Source organism: Triturus cristatus, chromosome 1_1 (assembly GCF_964204655.1).
Source record: "Triturus cristatus chromosome 1_1, aTriCri1.1, whole genome shotgun sequence".
Classification (NCBI taxonomy): domain Eukaryota; kingdom Metazoa; phylum Chordata; class Amphibia; order Caudata; family Salamandridae; genus Triturus; species Triturus cristatus.
The window spans coordinates 57,304,849-57,317,224 of NC_140579.1; the positions used below are offsets into that span (position 1 = coordinate 57,304,849).

Below are 12,376 nucleotides of genomic sequence, written 5' to 3' on the forward strand. Positions count from 1 at the left end.
CCAGCTCAAGCTTAACCTCTATCTGTTGACGTGCCTCTTCCTTGCTGTTGAGGGTTATTTCAACTGCTTCCATTTTCGATTCCGCATCCAATTGCAGCCCCCACCGCATACTCATCCTGCATTAATTCTCTGAAATGTATTTCCCAGGTCTGAGTGCATTGTCTGCAGACTTTTCTCAATGTCGCTACTTAGTACCCGACCACTTTTTAAACCATTCATGTATTTTGAGTTGTAAACTTGAATTGAGTGTTTGGTGTTCCTCAATGTTTATGTTCTTTTTCCCATTCTTATTGTTGAGGTGCACATCCTTTATCTATTTAATTGCATAGATTTGCAGTCAAATAGTTCCTTTAGGAAAGTCCTCTGTTTATTTCCCTAAATAAAGGTGCTCTCCTTGTCTGATCCTTTACACTCAGAGGTCTTATAGTCCTTTTCTCATAAGAGCAGTTCTGTTCTGATCCTTTACTTTGGGAAGTCTCTTATTCACCAGGTATCTCAGTGTGTAGGCTTCTTTTTTTGTTTTTACCTTGGTATTCCATTCCTCATTGCTTCAGAGTGGATGTTCCCTGCACCAGTATTTTACTTCCTCTCATTTATGTGATAAAGTCCAGGACTCCACAGCTACCTGTACCTTCTGAGTAAAAGAAAATTTGATAACATCCCCTCTTGTTACTTTTCTAGGTATGAAAATTTTATGAGACAGCATATGGCTTATGATATCTTTAAAGAGAAAGAAGAGAAGACAGACGAGAAGGAGGAAGTGGACCTGCCAATAAAGATAATCGAATCATTGGGTGAGAAACTGCACTTGTCATTAGTCATAAAAAATGTCCAGTAAACTATATATTCCTATATTGATCAGACCAGCAAAGTATTCAGTTTACATGTTTGTATGTATGAGTGTTGTTTCTAAGATGCTTACATCCCAAGTTATAAAAGAGTTTCAGTGGATCAAAGTCGATGATAGAATTAACTATTAATCAAAGTCCTCTTTGTACAACAGTCTTGCAACTTGTAAGTTCTCTAACTTATCTATATATTTATGTAACTAATGCTGTGGTCTTTGTATTATCAGCACTGTAAGAAACTGGGTTACTGGTTAAAGGGGGTGAACCCTACTCATGAAGAAACCACAATCCTTGTCGGGGTGAAGTCACAAGCAAACCCTAAACTAACCTGTGCTTGCCCCTCCGGTAGCTTGGCACGGAGCATTCAGGCTTAACTCAGAGGCAATATGTAGGAAATTTATGCAACACCTCAAACCATAACACAGTGAAAAGACACCACAAAAAGATCCCACACATGTTTAGAAGACAAAAAAATAAAACAAGCCCAAAACAACAAAAAACAATCAGTAGAATTGGAGATGTGCAAGTTTTAAGATTTCAGTGAAAACAGTGCCAAACAGCAGTTTGCTTCAACTGTGGATATCTGGTCGCACCAAACTGTGAGTTCCTGCATAGTCGTCAAGAATCTTGTCGACGAGGGCTTGTGATGCGAAGTCTGGCGTTGAGGATGAGTTGAGCAGCCGAGGTGATGCTTCGGTCCTGAAGACCTGCGAGGCTGCGATACGAGAACGTGCATCGTCGTTAAGGCTGCTGTCCGTGAGGGATTTGCAATGCAAGGGTCTGCGTCAGTGAAGCTTTGTACATCAGCGGTTCCGATGTGGCTGCGAGGTCAATGTGGTCTCCTTGCATTGGGACAACCCTCGCAGCAGAGGCAATGCTTGGGTTCTACTCAGGCTGCGGAGCAGAGGAGATGTGTTGGTTCTGCTGGTTCCACAGATGGGCTGGCAGAGCACCTTCATGCCCACTTCCAAGGGCCCAGGACTGAGGTGGAACCTTTTGGCATGGTAGGACTCACAGATGGCAGAGTTCAGGTGGTGGATTCAAGGTTGTTGGAGCCTTCTGTTCCTGAGGCTATTTTCAGGCCAGCCGACTAGCCCTTGGGGTCACTTAGGGGTCCTGAGTTCAAGAAATGCTGGTCCAGTCCTTCTCACTCAGGCAAGAGGGCATCAGGTCAGCCCAGCAAGGTAGCAGGACCGCAGTCAAGCAGAGTGGCAGACCTTTCAGCAGCAGCACAGCAGTCCTTATTCCTGGCAGAGTATCCACAGGTGCAGAAGTGTACTGAAGAGCTGGTGTCCGAGGTCCAATATTCTGACTTTGAAATGGGCAAAGCTTCTAGACGTTTCCCTTCGAGGTTCACAGGCATCTTGCCCTCCCTGCCCTGGCTACAGACTACAGGAGGTATGCATCCCTTTTTGTGACAGCAAGCTTTGTCAAATGTAAGTAGGGCTGTGCCCAGTTACCCCCTCCAATCTAGCCAGTGATAGCCCATCCATGCACTCCTTAGCTCTCTATTGTGTACGGCTGTCCTGGAGGTACACAGAGCCCAACTGCCAGCTTCACCCAGTCATGTGACACAGAAGCATGCTACAGGCACTAAATGGCTAAAGGCAGGAAAATGTCAACTTTCTAAAAGTGGCATTTCCCAAATTGTAATTTAAAATATGACTTCACCTTGAGAGAGGTTTTTTCATTACAATTCCAAAGATACCAACCAAGAACTGGTTACCACCTTTGGAAATTACAGCTTATTAAATGTGATAAGGAGACAACAATGTTATCCTATGGGAGAGGAAGGCCTTGCTGTAGTGAAAAACGAATTTAAGAGTTTCAGTACCAGGACATGTAAAACTTAAAACTACATGTCCAACTTTTTGCACTTTACCACTGCTAACCAGAACTAAAATACACAGCGTCCTAAGGCCAGCAAAGAGTGGAGGGTAAAGGGAAAAGATTTGAGGGTGACCCTGCAAAAAGGGACAGATCCAACAAACACCATAAGTAAAAGAGGCTAAGTAGACTTGTGATTTGTCTGGTGACATGTTAAATGCAGATAGCTCGGTGACTGACTTTATTCCCTCTACATCTTACTCCAAACCTATTTAGTCAACCTGAATCCATAATCAAAGTTAATGTTAGTCATACAATGTTGACCAGTAGTCTATGACCACTCCTGACAACATAAGGTATACTCCATAAGAAGATACTGAAATGTGAAATTGCCCAAGTGTATGTCAAGGCCTCCTTTTCAATTTACTGAGTAATTGTTCTCTACTCCTCTCAAAGTATGTGACACAAAAGCAGCACACTCTCCACATTGATCAACTTGTGTGAGTACAGCTCCTGTCACGTGGATGATAGGGGCATAAGCGACATTGTTAACTTAGCATGAGCCTGGACGCCATGATGCTGCTTTTGCACACGACACTACATGCTTCTATTTTTCACGACTCCGTTTCTGCCTTTCACATCAGAACACTTTGCTGTGCGTGTTCTCTGTCTGTTCCTGGAGTTTAGTCTGAACCCTGTGAGCAAGGTCAATAAACAATGCCACTTGTAATTCTGTTCTGGTCAGGCCCTAGCGCCTAGACATAACATACCGGTGCAGCTGTTATAAGCGGGAAGTCATACTTTGATATTATGGGAATGCACGCTTAGGTGAGACACACTTGGAGAGGGACCTTTCCATGGAGAAAAGCAACACGCACTTGTGATGTAGAAATAAGATCTATGTTCTGAGATATGGGGTCTGCTGACAAAGCCCAGAGATCTTCTATTATATAATAATAATTCTACTTACCAAGGGGAGGGAGGGAGTTTAGGTACGGTAGTTCTTTCTCTAACGTCTTTATAAAATGACGTCTCCCGTCATGATCTATGGCCTTACTGCAATGCTAACCATATTGGTAATATGTATCTTACTGCTTGTTGTGGCACATATGCTGCATTTAAGAGCACGTTAATTAAAATAAATATTTTAAACTATCTTCGTGTTTCTGTTTTGTTTCTATTGTGGATGAGTATGAGTAAGTGAGCCACAATGTGTATCTTGTTTCCACGATTCCTGAGAGATCAGGGAGTGTTGTGTTCTGGGGTGTCCAATCATTTGCTACTCCTGTTTTGTGTAGGAGAGCGAGTGAGACACTAGCTAGTCGGTCCAGAGCTTGTGGGTACTAAGGTGGTAGGAAGGCACAGCCCCTATGCACCAAGGTCCTATAATCCTGCGCATAGTTCTGCGGATGTGCAGAAACCTTGCAACACTCCTAAGCCTATTAAACTACTATCCACTGTCAATATGTTTCTCTTATTGACATGAAATGATCAAATGTTGTAAGTTTTGCCATACGTCACTTAATCAAATCCAAAGCTTGTTGGCAGTCTAGAGTCCACTTAACCTTAATACCTTTCTTTAATAAAGTCCTAAGGAACTGAACCAATATAGTAAAATTCATAAGAATCTAACTAATAAGCAGTTAGTCCTAAAAATGAGAGTAGGTGATTTCATAATCGATTCCATGGAATCTAGCAATTCCCTCACCTGAGATTGTATTGCCCAGGTAGGCTACAGTACTCACTCTGAACCGACACTTTTCTCTATAGAACTTGCATCATGATTTCTTTGCTCCTGTCATTAACTAAGATGTAATCTTGTGAAAACATAATGCTCTCAACCCCTTCTAACACCTTCCAGAGCCTCAGCGAACAATTAGAAGCCCGTTCAAATGGTATTGGAATGAAATGAAATCCACCTATAGGAGTAGCAAAAGATATCAGTGGTCTAGATTTTTCTTATAGCATTAACTGGTGATAAGTCAAAGACAAATCAATTACATGACTCACCTAAAATGGTCAGAGCTTATACAGAGTTTGGCAACCAACTTAGATGTTCCTATTAAGGTCTCAGAGGTCTACACACATTCTGATGCTTTTTCCTCTGTCTTTTGGTGCCAAAGCTTCTGAAACTAAGCATTCAAATGTCTTGATCTCTTCAATGACCCTCAAATTGTTCAACCATTCCAGTTCAACTCTTAACGGCCCATCATTTATTAGGTACTTTTCTTTCTTCTTGAACTACCAGTTTTGAACGCTTCTTAGGTTCAAAATTAGCAAGTAGCCTTGATCTTTTCTTGAAAATTATGGCAAACTTTAATTAAGTCATCTCTTTCTATATTCATTACCTTCACATGCTGAGGAGAGTTTGAGTTCAAAGTGATATCTAAATCGTGTTGATGTCTCCATTTTAGCAAATTATGTCCCCACCTTGCCATGTTACTCAAATGCTATGTTCACACTATAGAAATTTGAAAAGGAATCACCTCAGGCTGGTTACAAGACCTGACAGTGGATTCACATCTCTGTCTAACAATTGAGTATATAAGTAGGACCAAACACCACATTCTTTTCATTTCCAAAGTTCCTGACCAAGGAAGGATGTGCTATTGTGAGACCAGGGCTGGTGTCAGTAGCACAGTCCTTCTCCTAGAGCTGAGAGGATGTCAGCTGAAGCCTGCACAGATTGCTGAAGAAGGTAGGGGTCTGCCTAGAAGACTGCCTGCAGGCTCAGAGAGGGAAGGAGTATGTCTGACTCTGCAGGAAGACAGGCTGTCCAGAAGGAGAATCCCAGCCATGTTCCTGGTGTGTAGCACACCCAGAAGAAACTGACTTGTTTTTGGAAGTGTGCCTGGTGCCAACCCATCCTTCATCCTGCTGCCCGAGGACTGTACCCCCTGACTGGGAATGACTTCACAACTGCTGCAATACCAAACAGCCCTCCCCACGGACAGGTAACCTGAGCTCTTAGTGAAATACAATTTGATGTGCGCTACTTGTCCCCCCCCCGCATTGAACAACAGTCTGCATAATCTAATAGTGTACTTGTGGCTGAGCCGCTTCTTGCCTGGCTATTCCCACAACAAAACATTCCCATAGGCTTCTGGAAGCCACAACCATAGTATTGGATTGTTGTAGTACGGTGGAAACTATCTTCTCTGATCTAGGACCCCGAGTCGGTGCATAAAGTTTATGATTGGTTGCTACCCTTAGCATTGGAAGAACCCTCTTACCAAGCCTCATTCCTTTGTGTAAACTGTATCCTCTCTTAATGATAAAGACAAGTGTTGGGTTGCTAGATCTTGGGTGCCTGTAATATTTATTATCGTATCCTGGCTTCTTTGCATTCGGTCTGGTTTCCCAGAGAGCATTTGCAAAATTACATAGACCCTCTCTGTGAGTTCACTCTTAATTCTGATAGGGCCAGTACCAACATTTATTGTCCCCGTTCAAAAATGTTAGTTTTTTTACTTTCACACAGAGAGCTTGGCTGCTAAAAATGCCCAAATTGTCTGCGTAAATGTCCAGGTAAAACATGAGAAATTGACTGGGGAATTGGAACAGGAATTACCTAGTCCCACAGTAATTCTTCATTTCTTGGTGCATCCTCAGAGACCTATATGTAACAGGCCAGATTTTGCCCACACCCTGAGTTGCCGGGATCCCTGTATTGATCCGTCCCATTTCCCTGGCCACTCCTAATGAGGGCCATAGTGTTTGGAATACTCAGCGTACTTAAATCCAAATAAATTAAATGCATATTACATGCAAATGAAATACATTTTATATGCTACACGTGGGGTCATTTATACCCTGGCTCTCCCATTGTCCATGGATTTCTAGTTTACAAAGAGGTGGGAGGCACATTCCTGCTCTTTAATTGCCCATATCTTCAAAATCAGCAGCTGGTCATAGACTTCATGTTTCCATTGATGCCTGAAGCTAACTAGGAGTACACAACTTCAGAACACCCACTCTCACTGCTACATGGGAGACTCTTGTAGAATATATCTTTGGAAATATTAAGTGTTACATGCATTTGATGTAAGCGCAGAGTAAGGACTGAGTTCCTGATTTGATCCATGGCAAATGTTCTTGTCCAGTTTTAAGTAGAAAATGTTTCAGCCTGGTGAACCAGCTCATAATCAATCAAGCAGTATTTATTGGCGCAGCTTATCACCCGGGGGTATCCAGGTGCTGTGGTCCCGTAGGTCTTTTATTAGAAGAGTTCGGTCTTGAGTCCCTACCTGAAATCGGCGAGTGATGGTGAGGTTCAAAGGTGGAGTGGGAGGTCGTTCCAGGACATAGTGGCAATGTATGAGAAGGAATGACCTCCACTGCAGCTTCAGCAGATGTGGGGAACATGTACGAGAGTAAGGATGCGGAGCAGAGTTGTCTGGCTGGTTGGTGGAAAGCCAGGAGGTGGTTGATGTAGGTTGGTCCGATGTTGGCTTTGTAGGTGCGGGTTATCAGGTTGAACTGTCATTTCTTGTGGGTAGGGAGCCAGTGGAGGCTTCTGAGGTGGGGGGTGATGATGGTCTGTTGATGAGTTTGAGGTTGAGTCTAGCTGCGGTATGCTGTATGGTCTGGAGTCGCTAGAGGAGTTGGGTGGAGGTTCTGGCGTACATTTCCCTAGTCAAGTCGGCTGGTGATGAGCACTTGGGTGACTGTTTTTCTGGTGTTGAGAGGGATCCATCTGAAAGTTTTCCGAAGCATGGAGAGGGTATGGAAGCAGGAGGAGGATACTGCGTTGACCTGGCACTCCATGGTGAGTTTGCTGTCCAGGATGATGCCGAGGTTGCAGGTGTGGTTAGTGGGGGTTGGAGAGTGTCCGAGTTTGGTGGGCCACCATGTGTCATCCCACATTGAGGTGTTCCTTCCATCTTGTCCGTATTCCGCTTCAGGCAGTTGGACCTCATCCAGTCCACAACGTTGGACATGGCATTCGGAAGTTGGACCTGGTGGTGGCGGGGTCTTCCTTGAGAGAGGGGATGAGTTTGGTGTCGTCAGCGTAGGAGTTGATGTTGAGTCAGTGGATTCAAATGATTTGGCCAACGAGGTCATGTAGGTGTTGAACAGCATAGGACTGAGGCAGGAGCCTTGGGGGACGCCGCAGATGATGCTCTTGGGCTTGGTGGTGAAGGGCGGTAAGCAGATTCTTTGAGTGCGTCCTGTGGGAAAGCATATGATCCATCTGAGGGTGTTACCCGGGACGCCCATGTGGTAGAGCCTTGTGAGGAGTGTGTGGTGGGATACGGTATCGAATGCCGTTTAGAGGTCGAGAAGGAGCGGCTGCTGTCTCACCTCATTCGAGGAGGGATCGGATGTTGACAGTTGCGGCGTTCAAGGCCGTCTTGGTACTGTGGTTAGAGCAGAAGCAGGATTGGGAGTCGTTGAGTAGGTTGCTTCCTTTCAGGTGTTGAGCTTGCGGTTGATGGTTTTCTTCAGGACCTTGGTGGGGAAGGAGAGCATTGAGATGGGGTGGTAGTTTTTGAATTTGCTGGATTTGGCGGAGGGATTCTTTAGGAGGGGTTTAAACTGCGTGTTTCCATGCATCGCGTATGGTGGCCGATGTCTTGGATGAGTTGTGGATGTTGGTGAGTGCACTGCTGATTTCCTTCCATCCCAGGTTGAAGATTTGGTGGTGGTGATGCAGCGAGGAACGTCAAATTCCCCTTTCGGCACAGACCAATTACATCAGCATCCAATTCATTCCAAAAACATTCATTGGTGGGGCCCATAACACCAATATACTTCCACTCCGTTGATCTGTTTTCTGAGGGAAAATACGCTTCCAAACGCTGACAATACCTTTACCTTACCCTTAAACACATTGTCCTCAGACTCCTAAGATATCCCTCTCATAAGGAGATGGATCATTTAGTTGTTATATTTGGTTTTAATGAATAATGCTCATCTATCTATACATTACTTTTTTACCACATTTCTCCTATTTAAATAATCGACACAACACATTGGTCAATTAATCAAATATTCTCAATCTAAATTATATTGCAAGAAAAGTTAGAAATCATCATCAGCATTTCAGAGCATCATATTTACCTATTCTGGCTAAAGTCGTCCTCTAAGTCAATCAGTCAAAGAAGCATTTATTCAGCAAAGTTAGGCCGCAATTCAGTCTTTCAAAGATTCAGGATAACAGCTGTCCAGCAGTGTCACCGTCCTCTCCGTCAGCATAACGTCAGGAAATCGAGTTCGTCAAAGAAGAGCAAGCGGTGACAGTTCATTTCCCTACCTACTTTTATGATGAAAATAATATCAAAAAGTATCAAGATCGGGGTTTAGAGAGTCTGGATTGGTCGACTTGGGGTCGCGAGGTGAAGTTCACACATAGTCCACAATATGAAGTCATCGCAATTGCTGATTCCGGTTTTTAAATTAAGCATTGTCTTTTTGTCTTGGATGGGTTCCCGGAACGTCCTTGGAGGGTGCATGTTCTCCCGGGGTCAGGCCCAGGCCACTGTTGCTGGCGGTGACGCCTGCGCACTTCACCCAGAACCTCGTGTTGTCAGGGCAGTCACGTTTAATGTCACGTTCAGCCATCTTGTATAGGCCGAAATGGCCAACTTAAGCAAATGAAACACAAAAACGTAATTAAAAGATAGACATGACTAATAAAATGTTATCCCCTTACTAATACCCATATGTGTGTGTATTTATATAGCAGAAGCAACACTCAGAGCGGTTTATACTCACTGAATAAAGCACAAATCACAAATGTATCACCAAAGCAACATATAACACGCAATATTCTAATTTTCTACTATTAATATGCGTACACAAGTTAATTCACAATTAGTTTAGCCATGCAAAGTGCAATTCCCACGTATAATTCTTTTGTTAATATAGTTGGTGAGTTATCACTTCAAACAAATTAATAATATTACAATTAATTGATTATTTGTATTAATATAAACATGCAGAATGGGGGGTATACAAAATTTTGTACTACCCGCTCCAGCAATCCCCCCTTTGGTGATTATATCACCACACTAATTTAAAATTTTGTATCCCTTTTACGGAAATTTCGAATTGATTTCTTGTTTTGTTCATATTTCAGTTTCCCCTGTTTCTTCTCTTTTTGCTGTTTTATACATGCTATCCTTTAATTCTTCAAGTTCTATTTCTTCAAATTCCCTTTCTTGTTTCTTATCTCTTCTCCTTAAGTTTTCTCTTTTTATTCTTTTCTGGTTTTTATTCTTTCTACAACTAATACAACCTAGTCTAATTATTAATACTAAGGAAATCACACAGGTTAATGGAAATAATATCTTACCTATAAATGTACTACCTAGTTTTACTACAAAGTCTTTAATAGCTGATTTTTTCTTACCAATCTTCTCCCAAACACCTTCAACCTCCAGTGATACAATTTCGTTATGCAATTCTGTAATGTTTTTAATATAATGTTTCAAATCTTTACTTTCATCAGGAATGTAAGTACAAGAATGTTGAACTTTTAGCATTCCACAGACTCCACCCTCTTTTGCCAATAAAATATCAAGGGCAAGTCGATTTTGCATTACCATAGCACGCATGGCAATCATTTCAGTATTCACCAATAAGAATCCTCCAGCAGTGCTTGTTGATAAGCGATCCAGTACTGTTGAAAGTTTTCTAATTTTGTTTGCATTCAGAGATATTCCCACTGCTGGTATCAGTGCTCCAAAGATGTCACCCACAATTTCAGTCCAAGATTCTCTCTTACTACGTGCTAAATAACTACCTAAACTATGTACACCATCTTCTCCTCTATCCATGTGAAAAATCTTTGGAAAAACCAGGCCAACATAACATGTGCCATACCAATGGTCTGGCAAACGATAATATGCCCTGTTCCCACAAATGAAATACAGTCCTGGAAAGACTGGATCTCTTCCACCTTTAAATACCCATCCTCCCATGATTCGGTATGTATCATGGCACTCACTATTTCCTAGAAAATAATTGTCATACGCCGTCTGATTCCTTCTTATACTCAATTTCCCTTTCTGAGGCCAATCTAAAGCCATAGTTGGACTCGTTTCTCCTCTTAAATGTTTCTCCGTTTCTACATCCCAAACCGTTTTCTCCACTTTCCCTTCTGAAACCTTTCTTTGCATTTTCAATCTCCTTTCTTCAACCATATCCAAAAATGTCTTCTCTTTCTTTATACTGCAAGTCAAGTTATTTCTAAATATATATTCTAAGGTTAGTTCATTTGTCTCTAAGAAAATTTTTACCTTGTTTAGTTTGTTAATTACCGGTACTTGTGAAAATATAGTATCTACATCTGAAAAATAATACTCTAATTTACCTGTTTGATAAAATAAACTAGCTATTACACTACATGTTATTCTATATGTTACAGGAAGGTGATGATAAGTCACTCCTTCAGATACAGATGCAGGTAATTGCATACATATGTAGCAATCCCTTATGTCCATTGTTTTTACATATTCATACAGCAACTTTGAAAACACATTGTTAGAAAAATCTGTTATTGACCTGTCTTTATGTAAATAGTTTTTATCTATTCTAGTTGGAACTACTTTTTGAACTTTCCCTATATTAGTTATGTTATCACTATGTCCTTCTAATGTATCTACAGTAACTTTCAATGAAATTAGTAGAGCAAGAATACTCCAAAGAAGCATAAATAATCCTGTACAACAACAACACATTTTGCACCATCTTCTAAGAAAGGAATTTGACTTTTGCTACTTTCTATGTTTGCCATCTTTCTAAAATGAGCCGTGTCTTTTAACTTAGCCTCTTCTACTTCACAACTAGTTTCTAACCCAAGGCTTCTAAGCACCTACGTGGTTCTACCAGTTTTTGTCTTTTTCAATATTTTATTGTTTTTCCATCAGTAATTTTCTTGTCTCACTCAGTTTGGCATCTCATCATCTTTCACTTTCCTTTCGGTTTCAACATACAGGTTCTCCTGAATATCCGCTTCTTCTCCAATATCGGACAAGATAACTCTCAGGATTTCTGATTCTTCGTCTTCCTCAACCACTTCCGGTACAATCACCTCTGGATTTCCTTGGCTATCCGTCTCTTCCTTCACTTCAGGCAGGGCCACATATGTCCATTCCGGTGATTTATACTTCTGGTTAGGTTTTCTTGTTCGTTTGTTTTCTTTGACCACTGTCTGTTCTTCTTCTTTCGATTTTTCCTGACTCGTTACTTCATTCACCTGTTCAGCTCTTGGCGAATTTACACATGTCAGTCGATATCTTAGTCTCTTTATCTTGTTTGGCCACATCTCATCTTTGGCCGCTCTTTTCAGTTTACTCCCTTTATCATTCTTTTCAGTTCTCCAAGCTCTCTTTCTCAGAACTCGGCCTTCTGGTATTTCATCTTTGCTTTCCTCAGATTCTGTTTCAACTTGCTTTTTACCTTCAACGAGTTCCTTTTCCACCTCTTTTGTTTTCCCTACTTCTGTCCCTCCTCGAATCTCCGTCACGCAATCTTCCTGCTGACTACTTGTCCCTGCTTCTAACTGGATGTTGGAGTTTCCTACACCTCCTCGGGGGTCTTCCGCAATAATCTTTCCCTCTCTCTCTGTATCTGGCACCTGTCCATCTAAAGGTGTTGTTTCAGGTGGAATTTCTCTCAATTTTTCTTCTGGCACTTCCTTCTCACAGATTTCTTTTATTGTCTCTCCACTGTCCTTTTCTTTGTTCTTCCTTTGT

At 41.9% G+C, this 12,376-nt stretch overlaps 1 protein-coding gene across 2 annotated transcripts in view; it reads left to right on the forward strand.

Annotated features, from left to right (window-relative positions):
- Positions 1–12,376, forward strand: part of LOC146869378 (E3 ubiquitin-protein ligase TRIM39-like) — a 144,474-nt gene that overhangs the window by 62,927 nt on the left and 69,171 nt on the right. For both annotated transcript variants that reach the window (XM_085599675.1, XM_085599672.1), the window contains exon 5: positions 682–794. In XM_085599675.1, the coding sequence (XP_085455801.1) occupies positions 682–794 (113 nt within the window). The remainder of the gene's footprint in view (positions 1–681; positions 795–12,376) is intronic.